General features: G+C 37.0%; 1 protein-coding gene across 2 annotated transcripts in view; it reads left to right on the top strand.

Moving 5' to 3' along the window:
• The first annotated feature begins 102 nt into the window (after positions 1-102).
• The window catches only part of CUTC (cutC copper transporter), a 21,110-nt gene continuing 1,334 nt past the window's right edge, over positions 103-19,878 (top strand). The window contains exons 1-8 of one of the 2 annotated variants that reach the window (XM_015559358.1): positions 103-320; positions 592-663; positions 4,553-4,612; positions 7,008-7,217; positions 7,850-7,885; positions 11,354-11,487; positions 15,435-15,462; positions 19,522-19,627. In XM_015559358.1, the coding sequence (XP_015414844.1) occupies positions 612-663; positions 4,553-4,612; positions 7,008-7,217; positions 7,850-7,885; positions 11,354-11,487; positions 15,435-15,462; positions 19,522-19,627 (626 nt within the window). In that variant the 5' untranslated portion in view covers positions 103-320; positions 592-611. Of the gene's footprint in view, positions 321-591; positions 664-2,418; positions 2,551-4,552; positions 4,613-7,007; positions 7,218-7,849; positions 7,886-11,353; positions 11,488-15,434; positions 15,463-19,521; positions 19,628-19,878 lie in introns of those variants that run through there. The other variant, XM_015559359.1, reaches the window with a different exon arrangement.

Genomic DNA, 19,878 nt, shown 5'->3' with positions numbered 1-19,878 from the left:
ATGAGGATTAGGGACAACTGGAGGCATATAGAGAAAATACCTTGTAGTTAATGAAACTAGTACTTTTTGCACACTTAGTTGGTAGTATCACTTTACATGATTTATCTTCACTACTCTGTGGTAGGTACTAAAATCTACTCTGTTGTACAGACAACTTAGACTAAGTAATTTTTCTAAAATCATACAAGTTTGGAGGGGGCCAGGATTTGAGGTCCATCCTAGCACTTAAACATATATTTCTTGTAAAGAAGTTTAAACGTCTTCTGCAGGCACTCATTGAGAAGCACTGAAAGAATCTGGACCTGGAATGTGATGATGAGGTCTGTGTTTTAGGAAGATTAATTCGGCATTCAGTAAATATTGTTTTCAGTATAATATTTTATATGTTAGTGTTCTTATTTCATAGTCCAAAGACATCAGTTTTATAATTAACATGATATTTTATTGTATTCATGGCCCCTTATGTACTTATACACTTTACTATAATGGACATTTGAATTTTGGCAGCAAAATACGTATAAAATTATAGTGCTGGATAGATCTGGATAAATAGTCCCATCATGGTATTGCATTGTTTTTCATGTATTTTAGGAACAGCAAATGGATTTCTCATGGAAGTGTGTGTTGATTCAGTGGAGTCGGCTGTAAATGCAGAAAGAGGAGGTAAGAAAAATTAGAGAATGAATGACAGTTTCCAGTCCTTTTTTTAAAAAATACGTTTTTTTATTGATTTTTAGAGAGAGAGGAAGGGAGAGGAATAGAGATAGAAACATCAATGCTAGAAAAACATCACCAATTGGCTGCCTCCTGCATGTGCCCAACTAGGGATTAAACCTGCAACCCGGTCATGTGCCCTGACCAGGAATTGAACCAGTGACCTCTTGGATCATGGGTCAGCACTCAACAACTGAGCCACACCAGCTGGGCTATAGTCCTTTTAAGAGTCTGAAAATGAATCCTGTGAACTGACCTTGGGAGCCTTTGTGATTAGGAAGGATTCTATTAATTCTTTTGAAAACAACTAAAAAACCTGGAAAATTATGATTTTTTCGTCTTACTCCCTAGTAGTTTACATTTTGAGTTAGTGTCCACAATAGTGCTTACTCATCAACTTCATCTTTTTTTATTGAACTTAGCAAAGATTTAATTTTTTAAAAATTAATTGATTTAAAGATGATTTAAGAGATTTGTTACCATTTTCATTATTAGGACTTCTAGCTTATCTTTTTTTTTTTTTTTTTACATTATTTTTACCTTAAGATTTCTTTTGCACTGTGAACTGCTTTAATAAGGAAGCGTCTCAGGATCAGGAAGTTTTTTAGTTTTGTATTATGGAAAACTTCAAACATATATCAAAATAGAGAAAATAGTATAATGAATCCCCATGTACCCATTACTTTGCTTCCCTCATTTTCAGTACAGGACCAATCTTTCATCTCTTTTGGGTGTTGGAGTGGGGTGGGAGGGTGGTGGTGTCTACAAACTTTTTTGTAGAGCAACCATAGTTTATATTTTCAACTTTGCTGGCCACATTTGGTCTTTGTTGCATCTTTTTTTAAAAAATATTTTTTTAATTTATTTGTTTGTTTGTTTTAGAGAGAGAGATCAATTTGTTGTTTCACTTATTTATGCATTCATTAGTTGATTTTTGTATGTGCCCTGAGTAGGGATCCAACCTGCAACGTTGGCATACCCAGACGATGCTCTAACCAACTGACTTACCAGGCCAGGACTGCATCATCTTTGTTTTTAAATATAATCCTTTGAGTCTGACCTGGGTGGCTCAGTGGTTGAGCATCGACCTATGAACTAGGAGGTCACAGTTTGATTCCCAGTCAGGCACATGTCCAGGTTGCGGGCTCAATCCCCAGTGCAAGCCGTGCAGGAGGCAGCCAAGCAGTAATTATCTCTCTGATCGTTGATGTGTCTTATCTCTCTCTCTCCCTCTCCCTTCCTCTCTGAAATCAATAAAAATATATATTTAAAACATATCCTTTGAAAATGTAAAAACCATTCTTAATTTGGCAATAAAAAACAATGAAGTACTGGTACATGCTGCAGCACAGATGAATTTTAAAAGATTATTATAAGTGGGAAAACAAATAGTAAAAATAATACCGTGTAGTGTATGATTCCACTTTTGTGACCTGTCCAGAATAAGCAAATTTATGGAGACAGAAGTGGATTAGTGGTGGCCTAAGACTGAGGAACGTGGAGGGAGAGGAAAGTGGCTGCTAATGGGTGGGATTAAAAATGTGGTAAGATTGATTACGGTAATGGCTGCAAAGCTTTGTGAGAATGCTAAACCATTGAATCATACACTTTAAGTGGGCACATTGTATGGCATGTGAATTATATGTCAATAAAGATGTTCTTTTTTTTAAACTTTTTCCACTTGCAGGCCATAACAAAAATGAACTGTGGACCTTTGGCCTCTGAGCCATAGTAGTTTGCTGACCCCTGATCTATATAACTACCTTCCCTCCTCCACCCTTAGATTATTCTGGAGCAAATATGAGACATCATGTCATTTCATCCTCAAATAATTTAGTATGTATCTTTAAAAGGACAATTTTAAAAAATAATAACCTTAGGATCACTAACATGTCTTAAAACTTTGTTTCTTAATGTCATCAAAAATACCCAGTTAGTTTTCAGATTTCTCCTATTAGCTCATACAGTTTTGTTTTGTTTTACAGTTCTTTGAGTTATTTGTTATGTCTTTTGTCTATTTCAATGTTTCTCTTCTTTAATTCTTTTTCCCCCCTGTAGTTTGTTAATGAAACTGTGGTTTTCATCTTTTAGAATATTTTTGCTGACTGTATATTTAGTATCATTTAATATGTTCCTCAGACTCTTATGTTTCCTGTAAAATTATGGTTAACCCAGAGGCTTAATCAAATTCAGATCTGAGTTTCTTATAAGCACTTTACAGATAACATTGTTATACTACTCTCTGTTACATCAATTAAGAGGATAACATCTTAGTTTCTTCTATTTTGTGATATTAAGATTGATCAGTGGATTCAGATATTGTCAGCTTAATCGATTCTTTATAAGGTTGCTTGTTAATTTTCATCTAATAATTTTAGCAGGGTTTGCAGAATGGTACAGTATTAAAGTTAGCATTTGTTTACATTTTATTAGTAGTATACTTCTATAAAGAAGATTTTCCCTCATCATCTGTTTGGGCATACAAGAAAGGCAGAATAAATACTTGCTTCTTTTCCCTTATTTACTGATTTTTGAGATAATGAGTTTGTTCTCTATTCTTCAGTGAATTTTTTTATCATTATAAACCTAGATTTAGACATATTTGATGTCTTTTAACACACTGTAGTTACTCCTTTTGTTGATGCTCAAAAGGTCCCATTTTAGGCTGGGAGGGAGTAGCCTTTTCCAACTAGTTCCTGATATCTTTTGACATAACCCATAGTCGGATAGTTCTTTAGCTTTCAGTATTTTCCTATTCTTGAGATTACCTTGAGTTAAGCTATTTAAATTAACTATGCTTTTTTAAAGCTTAGAATAATAAAGACTCTTGGAAAACATGGTTATTTTCTTATTAGTGAAGAGTCCAGAGTTCCACTGTGGTCAATCTAGAAACTTCTTCTTTTTAAAAAACATATATTTTTATTGATTTCAGAGAGGAAGGAAGAGGGAGAGAGAGAGAGATAGAAACATCATTGATGAGAGTCATTGATTGGCTGCCTCCTGCACACCCCCTACTGGGGATTTAGCCTGCAACCAGGCATGTGCCCTTGACCGGCACTGAGCCCGGGACCCTTCAGTCCTCAGGCTGATGCTCTATCCACTGAGCCAAACCAGCTAAGGCTAGAAACTTCTTTATTCTAAGTCTCTTTCTTGTACATGGAGAGACAACACTGTAATACAAAATTTTAAGAGACCTAGTTTAACTTGAGTTAACACTTAAAGTTGACTACCAGTAACATAATGTGAGTTGGAGAATATAGGTGGAATTAAAAATAGACTTTTACTTTAGTTTTATAATTTGATTTCTCTATTTCTACCACTTTTTGTTCTATATTTGGAAAAAAATATTAAGTTTGCTATTTAGTAAGAGTTTATTTTGGGCAGTAATTTTTGAGTAATGCTTTGTTTTAAAATTCTTTGCAGGAGTCCTCAAACTACGGCCCGCGGGCCACATGCAAATACAAATATTGTATTTGTTCCCGTTTTGTTTTTCTACTTCAAAATAAGATATGTGCAGTGTGCATAGGAATTTGTTCATAGTTTTTTTTAAAACTATAGTCTGGCCCTCCAACGGTCTGAGGGACAGTGAACTGGCCCCCTCTTTAAAAAGTTTGAGGACCCCTGGTTTAAAGTATTACATATAGTCTTACATATGTCTCCTTTTTCCCCCCATTGACCTCTCCCCTGCCACACACCCACCCCCCATCCCCAACCCCATGTCCTTACCTCCCTAGTGTCTGTTTCCATTGGTTATGCTTATATGCATGCATACAAGTCCTTTGGTGCCTTTAAAAATATTTTTTAATTTAAAAAAAAATTTTTTTTTTTTTAATCACAGGTGCTAGTCGGATTGAATTATGTTCTGGCTTATTGGAAGGAGGAACCACACCCAGCATGGGTAAGTGTCCGTTTTTTGGATTCCTGGAGACAATTGATAATTTGTTTCATTGGAATCCTTTACAATGTTACTAACATGTTAACTATGCTATGGATATTGTATTAGTTAGATATGCTTATGGTTGTAAATAAATTTGTCTATCAAAGATGTGATCAAGTAGATTTTTTAGACATTAAAAAGTTGAGATGTAGGTAGTTGCTCTTAATATTGGTTCAATTGCTGTGCAGTAATATCAACAACCAGAGTTTTCTTTTATCTTTCCATTTTGGCATCCTTAGTTTATTGAGTTTGTTTTCATTTCTCCCCTTCTGGTCTTTGTGTTGTTGACATACGTCTTATTTCTACATATGTTAAAAATTGCACACTACTTATTATTATTTTCACTGAGGCATTTTATTTGCACATGTCGTACATCCCTAGAAAAAGAACCCCAGGCTTTTCCCTCCTGTGTGTTTTGGTCTTGCTTCTTCATCATCTGTGATGCCCACTGATGTTGTCAGTACAATGAAACCAAACTGATGTGCCAGAAGCAGGTTAGTCCGCCATTTTCTAGATCTTGAGTTACACATCAAATCTGGGGTTGATCACCCCACACTTGTTTAACCTGCCTGCAAGGTTCACAACGATTTTCACAACTTTATTTTTTAAAGAGTCAGTTATCTGTTAGGATGTGAGGGCAGTCTGGCTGCGACATCTGTTACCCCATTGATCATCACAGGGCTGATCTGCCTGGCTGGGTGGGTGTCCCCTTCCTCCCTCACTGATCATGTGTGTCCCTCCCGAAGCTGCGTGTGTGCTTGAATGAAGAGGGGAGGACCGGTCTTTGGTCAAGGGTATAGGAGGAGCTGTGCTCCCCTGCAGAACCTCCAAACAAGCTCTGGTTGCTTTTAAGATATTTTTTCTTTATTTTTGGTTTGGAGCAGTTTGATTATGATGTACCTGAGTGTAGTTTTCTTCATGTTTCTTAGATCTGTACATTTATACTTTTTATTTATTTATTTTTTATTTTTATTTTTTTTAAAAAATATATTTTATTGATTTTTCACAGAGAGGAAGGGAGAAAGATAGAGAGTTAGAAACATCGATGAGAGAGAAACATCGATCAGCTGCCTCCTGCACACCTCCCACTGGGGATGTGCCCGCAACTCAGGTACATGCCCTTGACGGGAATTGAACCTGGGACCTTTCAGTCCGCAGGCCGATGCTCTATCCACTGAGCCAAACTGGTTTCGGCACGTTTATACTTTTTATCACCTTTGGAAAATTTTCAGCTTTCAGTGTCCTTCACTCCCTCTTTTAGAGACTTTAGTTACACTTATAATTGAATATTTTCAATTGATTATATTTATTCTATAATTCACTGATGTCTTCTTTTTCTCTTTTGTCTTCTTTTTCTCTCTGTTTCATTTTGTATAGATCCTGTTGCTTTATTTTCAAGTTTACTAAACTTTTCTCTGCAATGTCTCATCACTGTTAATCCCACCTACTGTGTTTTTCATCTTACACATTTTAGTTTTCATCTCTAGAGTTTGAGTCTATAATATCTCCCATGCAGCTTCTTAACATTTTGAATAGAATAAAGTAAAAATAGCTATTTTAATGACTTGACTGCTAATTCTGCCATCTGTATGAGTTCTAGGTTGGTTTTGTTGGATTGATTTTATTGCCACATGATGCATCTTGTTTTCCTGCCTGATAATTTAAAATATATATATTTTTATTGATTTCAGAGAGAGGAAAGAGAGGGAGAGAGAGATAGAAAAATCAATGATGAGAATCACTGATCGGCAGCCTCCTGCATGCCCCCTACTGGGGATCGAGTCTGCCACCCTGATGTGCCCTGGCTAGGGATCGAACTTCAACCTCCTGGTTCTGGGAACTGACAAGAGCTTTTAAAATGCAGTAACTTCCTTCTGTTTTCTAACTTGTTCTCTTTTATCTTTGATTTTCTTATTACTTAACTTCTGGGGCTATTTTTTTCTTCTCAGTATCCTCTTTCCTTTTAGGTCCACTTTTCTCTGGTCTCCTCAGTCAACTCTTCCTTTTCTTATAGAAGTGATACTATCATAAGAGTATATATATAAAAGACCAAAATATTTTTAAAATATATTTTTATTGATTTCAGAGAGGAAGGGAAAGGAAGAGAGAGATGGAGACATCAGTGATGAGAGGGAATCATTGATCGGCTGCCTCCTGCATGCCCCTACTAGGGATCAAGCCCACAACCCGGGCATGTGCCCCTGACCGGAATCGAACCTGGGACCCTTGAGTCCTCCGGCTGACACTCTATCTACTGAGCCAAACTGGCCAGCGCAAGACCAATAATATTTTATTGACTTCCTTGAGCTTCTAGCTCATATTTGTATTTTAATTAGTCTGATTCCTGTTCTTACAGGTGTCCTTCAAGTAGTGAAGCAATGTGTCCAGATCCCAGTTTTTGTGATGATTCGGCCACGCGGAGGTGATTTTTTATATTCAGATCGTGAAGTTGAGGTGATGAAGGCTGACATTCGTCTTGCCAAGCTTTATGGTGCTGATGGTTTGGTATTTGGGGCATTGACTGAAGATGGACACATTGACAAAGAGCTGTGCACGTCGCTTGTGGGTAAGAATTTATATCTGAGACCAAAAAGCCTCTAATGATGCTTGCATTTTAATATTTCCAATATAGAAAAGCACAATCACAGAGCTGACTTTTCAGGCACTAGTATAAGTTAGTATAAACTATAATAAATAGTCGTTTTTTTAGATGTTTGTGCCGGGGGGTATGTGTGGCATAGTCTCCCTGACTCTTTTCTATAGATCAGGTTTTGCCACGTTCCTGAAGAATTGAAGGAAAGTTTACCTTGATTCTTTCAGTTATTGCACCAAAAACCACAAAAGCTTTTGCATTTGGTGAGGATGGGGAAATGTGGAGAGGACAGAAGTAAACTATCTATGTTACTAGGCCAAGTATTCTTGAAGATCCTCAGAGGATATAATGCTGCCCTTATAGTAGCTAGATTATATCATTTTTATTTAGTGCCCCTGAGAAGTATATGATCATTTTTTAAATATAAAAATCAGAGATTAATGGAAACATAGGACTTTTGAACTTGAAAGGCTGCCATTTTATTATTATTTCAGTTCACTTAGGAGAGGAAGATACATAAAAGTCCCATCTAACAGGGGGAACTCTGTATATAGTGATCAGTGATGACCTCAGCACTCATGTTGTTCTGTGACTTCCTGTTATAGCTCTGTGCCGTCCTCTGCCCGTCACTTTCCACCGAGGTGAGTCATTTCCGTTTTAGAAATTCTGTTGGATAGTGTCAGCTTTCTAATTTCACCAAAGCCACAAGCTTTGTTTGGAACACAATTCCATAGTGTTACAGTGTTACCAATTGGCTTTTTCTTCTTCTTTTTTATTTTAGAGAGAGTGTAAGTGAGAGGGGAGGGAAACATCAATGTGAGAGAGAAACAACAATCAGCTGCCTCCCACACCCACTCCTACTGGGGATCAAACCAGCAACCTGGCTATGTGCCCTGACCAGGAATTGAACCTGCAACCTTTCGGTGCTCAGCGGATGACTCTCAACCAACTGAGCCACACCAGCCAGGGCCCAATTGGTTTCTTTATACTGATCTTGGGACTAACAGTTGTCAATTTAGAAATGCAGTTTCTAGAATATATAAAGCCTTAGTTTTGAAAAGTTGTTAAAAATAGATAGTGGTGAAGAAAAATAGATGGTGGGGCCCCCTAGCTGGTTTGGCTTAGCGGATACAGCATCAAACTGCAGAATGAAGAGTCCCAGGTTCAGTTCTGGTCAAGAGTACACGCCTGCATTGTGGGCTCGATCCCCACTTGGGATTGTGCAGGAAGCAGCTAATCAATGATTCTCTCTCATTATTGATGTTTCTATCTCTCTCCCTCTCTCCTCCTCTCTGAAATTAATCTATTTACATATACACACACACATATGTATATATAGATGGTGGGGGACTATAATAGAGGGAGAGAATAAGCATTGCTTATGAGTACATATACTTGTTACAGCATTCTAAGCAACAATCCTGAGATTCATTTTTATTAGGTTGCCTTAGGTCTTATGCAACCCCCAAAAGAATAAATTACTGTGACCAGTGAAATGAAATTTACTGCTTGTTAAAGTTGACAAGACTTATTTCTGTATCTAGGAGTGAGGTCAGCTTCCCTAGGAGAACATTTGATTCATGGGCAGAGAGGGGGTGGATATATGAAAAAGAACTGGATTCTGTTAGGAAGGAGGAAAGAAGAAATAGATGCTGGATTGTCAGTGAACAGATAGATGTTCACTACAGTGCACAAAATTGCTTTACAGTATTGATAACTTATCTATATCTACATCAGAATAATTTCTAAAGTGTATCTAATTTCATATAAAAGTATTTCCTGCCTATGAATCAGAGTTATAATTTCTATACACTTTTCTAAACATTGGTAAAATGAAGGAACATTTCATTTTGCCTTCAGAGGGCGCTGCTATTGTACAAGGAAAGAAGGAGGTCTTCAGTCAATCTTTTTTTGACTTGGTAGCATGTTTGAGAAATTGTTGAATGTTTTTCTGACCTTTTGTAGGCATTCAGAGATTAGGATAAGAGTAGATACCAGCACTTGCATCCATTTATATAAACTAGAAATAAAGCAATTATTACCTTGTTTTTCTTTAAATGGGTAATACCACCACAAAACTTTTTTTGACATGCTATTTAGCAGTGCTTTTCATTAACTAACAATAACTAAAAGATGTTAGGTTGCTTAAAAATCAGAACCTTGAGGCTAGTTAAAAAAAAGTGTTTGAATATGGCAAGTAATTTTAATTAGTAAACATTTACCTGAAAAACATAGTTTAAAAATTTTTTTTTAATATATTTTATTGATTTTTTTACAGAGAGGAAGGGAGAGAGAGATAGAGAGTTAGGAACATCGATGAGAGAGAAACATCGATCAGCTACCTCCTGCACATCTCCTACTGGGCATGTGCCCACAACCAAGGTACATGCCCTTGACCAGAATCGAACCTGGGACCTTTCAGTCCTCAGGCCGACGCTCTATCCACTCAGCCAAACCGGTTTCGGCTATAGTTTAAAATTTGATATTGTAAATAATTCAAAATAAACCCATCATATTGAATATATCTTTTTGTTCTTAAACTAAGAAAATCATTTCAGCCCTGGCCAGTTTTGCTTAGTGGATAGAGCATTAAGCTGTGGACTGAAGGGTCCTGGGTTCAGTTCTGGTCAAGGGCACATGCCAAGTTTCAGGCTCGATCCCCCAGTAAGCCGATCAATGATTCTCTCTCATCATTGATGTCTCTCTCTCTCTCTCTCCCTCTCCCTTCCTCTCTGAAATCAATTAAAATATATTTTTTTAAAATAAATACAATTCTCTATTTTTTTTTAAAAAATCATTTCAAATTTCTGTTCTTTTCCTTTATATCACAAAAATGACTTTTTAGTCATACCTGCAGGCACTTATACTAACCTATTTTATATAAATTTATTAAACTATTCAATAAATTTAAAAAACATTTTCATATTCTCAAATTTTTATATGGGCTTGGGTTCCACATTTTTTTCACTCATGTGTTTAATGAGATAGTATGATAGTGTAATCACTGATGAGAAGATGCTGCCACCAAAAAAGGAAAATAGTAGATTTAGCTGCCTCCATGCACTTAATGATGAAAGGAAGGGTCCTAGCACCTAATTCCTCATATATTAGAACTTCCATATCATATAGCGATGCTGAAAACCAAAGCACAAGTAATTTTTCTGTTTGAGGTTTCTAGTGCCACTTTACTCTTGGAGGAGGAGAGATGCCTTTTAGAAAGTAAGATGGGAAAGAAACCTCATGCAATCCGTTGTAAACAACTGTCTTTGTACAGTGAGCCTGGGGTATGCAGGGTAAATAGATTAGTACAAGCTATCAGTCAATAACGAGAATGTGAACCAAGGTCTTTTTTAGAACAGGTGAGTAATGTTTCATCCTACTTATTCAGTTTGTCTGAAGCCTCAGGCAGACTTTCCCAAGTTTGAGTCATTTGCCTATCACATTTATAATTTTACTATACCTGATTGCTTCCTGTGCAAATTTATTTAATAATTTTCTTAAAATAAATCCTAAATAAATTTATTTTAAAGAGAAATTTTTTTAAGTAATGAGAAATGGAAAATTTTCACTCTGATCTGCATTTAAGTAAATGCATCTATTCAGACGTGTACCACCTAAATGATCGTGCATTCCATCAGCTGTATGCAGACTGTGGTGGCTGGTAAACTGGCTCTTGGGGGAAAACCCTGATATGTAGTATTTGTTGATTTCTGTGGTTTAAATACTCCCCCCTTGCTCTGGCCAGTGTGGCTCAGTTTGCTGAAGCATCATCCTGTATATCAAAAGGTCTAGGGTTCAGTTCCCAGTCAGGGCATATACCCAGGTTGCAGGTCGTACAGGAGGGAACCAATTGATGTTTCTCTCTCTAAAATCGATAATAGCATAAACTCGGGTGAGGATTTAAAAAAATACTCCCACCTTAAGTGATTTCAAGCTGCCAATGGATTAACAATCATGTTTATAAAATTTCTGAATATTTAACGATGGACTCCTGCAAGCCAGTACCAGCCAGGTCCAGCATAGCACTGTGTATACTAGTATACTACATTTTAATCATCACTGTGTTACTGATACCTGTTCACAATTCAAATCAATTTTATTTATTTCAGCCTTTGACATGGTTCACGACCCAGTGGCAGCGCTAGAGACTCTGTTAACCTTGGGATTTGAGCGCGTATTGACCAGTGGCTGTGACAGTTCAGCGCTAGAAGGGCTGCCTCTAATAAAGCGACTCATAGATCAGGTACATGCAATTTCTTTTCTTCCTGAGACTGTTGTGGTTCTTCCGATATTCTGCTGTTCAGATGGGTTGTGAAACTAAATATTACTGACTTCAAGTTTACTCTATAGGAAAATAACAAGCATGCAATAATAGATTTATATAATTCTTACTTCTTTCACATGAGCTCTTTTAGTAATCAAGGCTCTTAAAATCAGATTATAGACAATGCCTAAGGATCTTTCCTAATTTGGGTAACCAGAGCAAATTTTACTTTTTCTCTGCCATCAGCATTGCATATTTTAAGCCATATCTTCTCAATGATTGTTTATGTATTCTCAGGGGATCCCATATAAAATTTGAGGTAATTATCATTTTAGGTGAATTCTAAAACTAAAACTATATTCTTCTCTCATTACTTTCTTTATATCAAGAGTAGAGGCCCAATGCATGAGATTCGTGCACTTGGTGGGGGTCCTCTCACAGTCTGGGAGCCCTCAGGGGATGTCTGACTGCCCACTTAGGCCTGCTCCCCTTAAACCTGCAGTCAAACATCCTTAGCTCTGCTGCAGGGGCAGGAGAGGCTCCTGCCACTGCGGCTGCACTCGCCAGCCATGAGCCCGACTTCTGGCTGAGCGGTGCTCCCCCTGTGGGAGCGCACTGGCCACCAGGGGGCAGCTCCTGCATCGAGCATCTTCCCCCTGGTGGTCAGTGTGTGTCATAGCGACAGGTCATTCCGCAGTTTGGTCGATTTGCATATTAGCCTTTTATTACATGGCAGCGGTTCTCAACCTTGGGTCGCGACCCCTTTGGGGGTCAAACAACCCTTTCATGGGGGTCGCCTAAGACCATTGGAAAACACACATATAATTACATATTGTTTTTGTGATTAATCACTATGCTTTAATTATGTTCAATTTGTAACTATGAAAATACATCCTGCATATCAGATATTTACATTACGATTCATAACAGTAGCAAAATTACAGTTATCACGTAGCAACGAAAATAATTTTATGGTTGAGGGTCACGACAATATGAGGAACTGTATGAAAGGGTCGCAGTATTAGGAAGGTTGAGAACCACTGTTATATAGGATAGGAGGAAATACAATATTTTTCTCTTGTATGCCCTTGTGCATTAATTAGCATCATTTGTAGAGCAGTCAGAAGGTGGCTTTATAATTGGGGGATGCCTGTATTTTTCTGACATCAGTATAGAAGCATTCTAATTAGTGAGTATGGACTTTGAGAAGAAAGTGTTCTGGATTTGAGACTTAGGTTTGAGAGTTATTTGCTGTGTAATGTGGTGTAGATCACTAACCTTTAAACCTCTGTTTTCTCCATTGTGAAGTTGAGATAAGTTTAATACTCCTTTTATAGGATTGCTCTGAAGGTTGGTAGAGATAAGATATCTAAGAGCTTTAGCACAGCGCTTGGCATATAATACCCCTTAATACATGTTAGTTTCTATTATTATTACTACTGCTATTTTTAATAATAATATTTAGTGTTCCTGGGTAGACATCTTTTGTATGTCATGAAAATAATTTTTTTTAAAATATATTTTATTGATTTTTTACAGAGAGGAAGGGAGAGAGATAGAGAGCTAGAAACATCGATGAGAGAGGAACATCGATCAGCTGCCTCCTGCACATCTCCTACTGGTAACCCAGAAGGAGATGTGCCCGCAACCCACGTACATGCCCTTGACCGGAATCGAACCTGGGACCCCTCAGTCCGCAGGCCGACGCTCTATCCACTGAGCCAAACCGGTTTCAGCGTCATGAAAATAATTTTTAGGAATTTCACATAAGAATCTGATGTGACTTTGCTAGTCTGGAACTTACTGATTTTACAAATATTTATTAAGTGTATAGTAAGTACAGGGCATTTGTATTATGGTCATGACCAAGTGATGTGCTTGTGTGTGTGTGTGTGTATGTGTGTGTGTGTGTGTGTGTGTGTGTGTGTGTGTGGTGAGAGCACCTGAAATCTACTCTTAGCAAATTTTAAATACAGCATTATTAACTGTAGTTATAATATTGTGAGGGAGAAACAAACTCTTCTCTACCCTCAAGGTTCTTCTGACTGGTCTAGTAATCATATAAATATGAGACAGATTAACAAGAGAAAATAATCAAATTTAATACATACATATGTATGGGAACCCCATAAGTTCAGAGGAAGAAAGGGAGCATGAGTATATAGGACATCCTAAGTTAGGGATGCATGATGAGGGCTTCCAAAGGTCATTGCAGGATGATAAGAACAGAGGTTTAGTAAATTGAAGTTTGCCCTACCCTATGGATAGGTCAAAAAAAGTTATCTCTAATAATGGCTTATTATGGGCAAGATCTCTATGTTCTTCTAATTAGTTAGAGGGGAGGGAGAGGCAGAAGTTCTCTTAGACCTGCTGCTAAACTTCAAAGTAAAGCTCAAATTAATCAGCATGCTACTGAGTCACATCTTGGAATGGCTTGTTCTGAACCCCCACAATGCTGTACATTAGATCTCCAGACTTACTCATCCTCATAACTGCAACTCTGTTGGTTTATATTTGTCTCCCTCTGCTTCTAGGTCACCTTATCCAATTCTTTAAAAATTATTCATTTCTAATGATCTGTAATGTACTTAATTGATCTTATAGTTATCATCAGGAGCACACGACTATAAGATCAATTAAGTACATTACAGATCATTAGAAATGAATAATTTTTATTCATTTCGACCAACATCTCCCTATTTCCTCCAGCTCCCTGCCCCTAGTATCTACCATTCTACTCTCCGCTTCTATGTATTCGACCTTTTCAGATTTCATGTGTAAGTGGGATCATGCTAACTTCTTGAGGCAATTACCTTCAAGGTATATTATACATGTGCTGGTTAAAGCCTGCCTAGGCCTTGGGGCTAGAAAGGTCTGTGTTTAAATCCTGGCCCTGCCTCTTATTTGTAGTGACCTTGCCCTAACATCATAAACTTCAGTTCCCTCCACTACAAAGTTAGCATAATAGTGGCACCTACCTCCTAGAATAGTTGTGGATTACTTCAGATAACAAAAAGTCGACTTTATATTGTTAAATCACTTTATAACCTTAAGCGAGCATATAGCTATAAATAATCCAAAAAAAGTGATAGGATTAATCTCTTAAAAGTATCATTTTTCTGTCTTAGAAAGTTTTCACTTAGAAGAAACAGTTAAGTAATACTTTTTTTCTTCTTAAAATCATTTCACCTTTCTAGATAATATTTTGTTTTATAGAAGCTTCCTTCAGTACATTTGAGAATGCTAAACAGTCTTGTTCCACTTATTTCTCTAACAGTTATTACATTTTATGAAGTATCCCCTCCCTTTTACTCTTTATTACCTTGCTTAATTTTTTTCCCATTGTACTTATTGCTACCTGAAATTTTATTAAATAAATATACCTGTCTTCCTTGAACATGTAAACTCCATGAGAGTAGGAACTTGCTCTTGTTCACCATGTCAGGGGAGAGGAGAGACACTTTAAAATCAAACGACAACAAAAAAATTTTAATTGCTTTTTAGAGCAAGAGGGAGAGGGAGAGAGAGAAACATTTATGTGAGAGTGAAAGACGGATAGGCTGTCTCCTGCACCCCCCGTACTTCCATCCCATCATCTACCAAAGCTCAGATTAGTGTTATCTTTCAGTAATGACTTTTCTTAAAGTGGTGTGATTATTCTGTATTTATATTGTAGCCTTCTATTCTTTGTGTTCATAACAGTGCAGGTTTTTAAAGTAATACAATAAATAACTGGATAGAAAGAGTTACTTTGCTGAACATCTTACTTACCTAAGGTCCCAGAGAAACAAAAGATCTACTGAAAAGTAAACATTAATAGTAATTTCTAAAGTTTAATATACTTATGTTTCTGTTCTCACTGCCTTACTATCTCATTTAGAGAAAAATATTAAAATTTACTTGTTTATTTTTTTTTCTTTTTTCAGGCAAAAGGCAGGATTGTGGTAATGCCAGGTATTTATCTATCTATCCACTCACTAGTATAACACTGAACTCTGATGAAGGAAGAGCAAAGGAGGCAGGCAGTATGGGGGAAAGTTTTAGTGCCTGATGTTCAGAAAGAATATAGCATTTGATTAAATTGTTTAAGATGGCAGATCTCTGCTGGAATTTAAAACTGTAGAAGGAAGAGAACATTTTAGCAGAGATAAGCTCAGAGAAGAGCAAAAAAAGGAAGTAGATTAGACTTGGGCTTTCCCCATGTTTGTGCTCCTATAGAGTAGAATGTTATGAGTGAAGATGTTTATCTCTAGTGAGGCACACCAGATTTGCTGCTACTCTGTGTTAGGGCCAAATGTCCAAGTTGTTAACAAAGTATAAGCAAACATAATATCCCTGGATAGATGTAATACTCAGTTCCTGAAAATCTGATCACCAAATTCTTCCCTGTAGTCAGCACAGTTGGATCATGTGCTCCTGATGATAACTATAAGATCAATTAAGTACATTACAGATCATTAGAAATGAATAATTTTTAAAGAATTGGATAAGGTGACCTAGAAGCAGAGGGAGACAAATATAAATATTATCTTAATTTTTATTATTATTAAATTTCTCAAACATATAAAAGAGTAGAAAAAGGCATATACTCATTTTATAGATTTAACATTTTGTAACATTTGTTTCTTCTTATCCTGAGGTATTTTAAAGTTCAATTAAAGGCATCCCGACATTTTATCTTTATGCATCTTTAAAAAATAAGGGCATTTTACTGTAATCACAATACCATTATTATATTTATCAAAATAAACTCTAATTCTTTAATGCCATTTAATAATCAATACCCTCTTTTCTCTAGTTGCCCCCAGAATGTTTTTTTATAGCTGATATGTTCAAATCAGGATCCCATCAAAGAATAAGTATTGCACTTGGTTGTTATCTTAATATTTTTTTAATATAGAAGTTTTTCTTGTCTTTTAAAAAAATGAAATTTAAGCCCTAACCGGTTTGGCTCAGTGGATAGAGCATCGGCCTGCGGACTGAAGGGTCCCGGGTTCAATCAAGGGCATGTACCTTGGTTGCGGGCACATCCCCAGTGGGAGGTGTGCAGGAGGCAGCTGATCGATGTTTCTCTGTCTCATCGATGTTTCTAACTATCCCTCTCCCTTCTTCTCTGTAAAAAATCAATAAAATATATTTTTAAAAAATGAAATTTAAACAGTTTGGGCCACTTACCTGTAAAATGTCCTACTTTCTGGATTTATTAAATTGCTTCCTTTTGATATTGTTTAGTGTGTATTTCCTAGCCACTGCACTGCCTATAAACTGGTAGCTAGATCATAAGGCTTGATTAGATTTTGTTTAAATATTTTTGTAAGAGTACTTTGTGGGTGAGTCTGTATATATCATATTATATCACATCAGAAGGCATAGGGTGTCTGGTTGTCTCACTACCAGTGATGCCAAGACTAACTAGGGGTCAAAATGGTGATAGCCAACTAAAGGTCAACTTTTATTTTTTTTATTTTTTTTTAATATATTTTATTGATTTTTACAGAGAGAAGGGAGAGAGAGATAGAGAGTTAGAAACATCGATGAGAGAGAAACATCGATCAGCTGCCTCCTGCACACCCCCTCCTGGGGATGTGTCCGCAACCCAGGACCGTGCCCCTGACCGGAATCGAACCTGGGACCCCTCAGTCCGCAGGCCGACGCTCTATCCATTGAGCCAAACCGGTTTCGGCTAAAGGTCAACTTTTAAAAAGAGGCCAGATAAAGGGATAGCATCAGAAAGTAAGGAAAGTTTTGATCAGTAGCAAGTCCCTGAAATGTGAACAGACAGAAAGCATATGTTATCTGTCAAATTGAGACCTTTATTAAAGACACTTAACTGTTTTTAATGCATTTCCATTTAAAACAAAATGTATTTAGTCTTGACAGTTAATAGCCGGGCTTAGATAATTGTTAATATTAAGGTTGCCTTTGCTTATTATATAATTTTGAAGTTATCTACTATGTGCAAGGCATGCAGAGTTACACAAGGAACTACTTCCTCAAAAGGCTTACCCTTGAGGTGAGAAGATGTTGTATACAAAAATATTTGTGGTTATTTAACAAACCTTACCAAGCAAGTGATAATTATATGCTAAGTTTTGTGGTGGATATGAAAGACAGAAATGAATATGAAGTAATCATTTTACTCGAGCTCACAGAATAGATCTATAAAGAAATTATTAAAATTTCATGAAAATAAGTACCAACAAGGAAAAATTCCTAGATAAGTCAAACTGAATGTCTAATGAATATTCTTCCATGTAGTCAGCACAGTTGAATCATGTGCTCCTGATCATGGAGAAATCTAAAGATAAATAGAACATAGTGGTTTCCCTTTAGGGATTTTCATAATGAAGCTTACAACATAATTGGGTTCATTTCCTCACCTGTAAAGAGAGGATATTGAACTAATTGTCCTCTTTGGTTCCAACTCTAAAGATGTATTACTCTGTGTTTCGAAAATATATTACCTGTGTCCTAAAGCTGCTGATAACTGGAACAACATAGGTTCAGTAGCCAGACATCTTGTTATGTGTTAGAAGGAAATAACATATTTGCCTTTTAATCCTTATAACAAGCTCTGAGGAAACCCCTCTTTTGGTTAAAAAAGTTGAGGCTCGGCCGAAACCGGTTTGGCTCAGTGGATAGAGCGTTGGCCTGCGGACTGAAAGGTCCCAGGTTCGATTCCGGTCAAGGGCATGTACCTGGGTTGCGGGCACATCCCCAGTGGGGGATGTGCAGGAGGCAGCTGATCGATGTTTCTCTCTCATCGATGTTTCTGGCTCTCTGTCTCTCTCCCTTCCTCTCTGTGAAAGTTCAATGAAATATATTTAAAAAAAAAAAAAGTTGAGGCTCAATGGTTTAAAGTAATTTATCTAAGGTCACATAGCTGTGAGGAGTTACAGTGGTGAAGCCAGAATTCCAATCCAAATCTAACTTCTCAGTCTGTATTCTTTTTACGTCTTAGGGCTCAGTGATGTTACTGTGCCTCTAAGAAAAAAAAAGTTAATGAGTCCAAAAGAGTGTGTAAAGTCAAGTTACTTCAGCAACTTGAGATACAAAGTACATATTTTATCAGTCATTAAAAATATTTATTTAATACTCCTGTATATTAGGAGACAAGGATATAAAGATCAATAACTTTATATTTATAATCTGGAATCAGTTGAGAATATGATTCTTTCTATACAAGCTTTTAGATATTGTTCATCAAAACAAATGAGTCATCATGAAGTACTTGACTGTGCAGTTTTTATAAAGTAGATTCAGATTCTTCTGTGAAATGAAACGAGAATTTCATATAATGAATAAACTGTATAATACCCGTCATTGTTCCCGTTTCCACTGACATCGTGGTCTTTGAATGCTGATCCAGAGAGAAAATCTTGGCGGCTCCATTTCAGAGACATTTCTAAGGCTGTGCTTTTGTAGCTTTGTCCTCTAGCCTGGCCTCCTTTGGTTTTAATTTGATTTTTCTTTAATTGAGGGAGAGCAGGGATAGAGCGCTCGATGATTTTCCTTGCCCTAGAATAATCTCTTTATTTTTAAAAAAATATATATTTTATTGATTTTTTACAGAGAGGAAGGGAGAGGGATAGAGTTAGAAACATCGATCAGCTGCCTCCTGCACACTCCCCACTGGGGATGTGCCTGCAACCCAGGTACATGCCCTTGACCGGAATCGAACCTGGGACCCTTGAGTCCGCAGGCTGACGCTCTATCCACTGAGCCAGACCGGTTAGGGCAGAATAATCTCTTTAGATTTAAAGTCTGTAACATATAACATTGTTATATAAACCAATGGATATAGCAGATTCCATCATAGGTTCTGTGACCTTTTCGGTTGTTCTTCAAAATCTGTAGTTTGTATTTCATCATTCTTTTCTAACTTTATTCTAGCTTAGGAGAGAGAGAATAATTCTTGAGTTAATGAGAAACTTCAGTATGGAAATTTATTATTTATTAAATTTTATGCAAAGTTCTATTCTACTTTAATGTATTACTTATTTTTTCCAACAGGGGGTGGCATAACAGACAGAAATCTACAAAGAATCCTTGAGGGTTCTGGTGCTACAGAATTCCACTGTTCTGCTCGGTCTGCTAGAGATTCAGGAATGAAGTTTCGGTAAAAGTGTATTATGTGACTCATACAAGAAGGGATGAGATTAATCTTTATTTCCCCCCATAGGAAAACCTTAGTTCATGGCTTGATAAATGAATGGAATGTTGTGATTAGTACATAAGTATTGACGCGAGGGTGATCTGCCTGCAACATCTGTCACCCCATTGATGGCCAGGGTTGATTCCGCTGATCTAGCCGGCTAGGCGGGTGTCCCCTCCCACCCTCACCGTCCCGTGTGCGTCCCTCCCACACCC

This window comes from Myotis davidii, unplaced genomic scaffold, assembly GCF_000327345.1.
Source record: "Myotis davidii unplaced genomic scaffold, ASM32734v1 scaffold332, whole genome shotgun sequence".
Classification (NCBI taxonomy): Eukaryota; Metazoa; Chordata; class Mammalia; order Chiroptera; family Vespertilionidae; genus Myotis; species Myotis davidii.
This window is presented reverse-complemented; position numbering and strand designations above follow the sequence as displayed.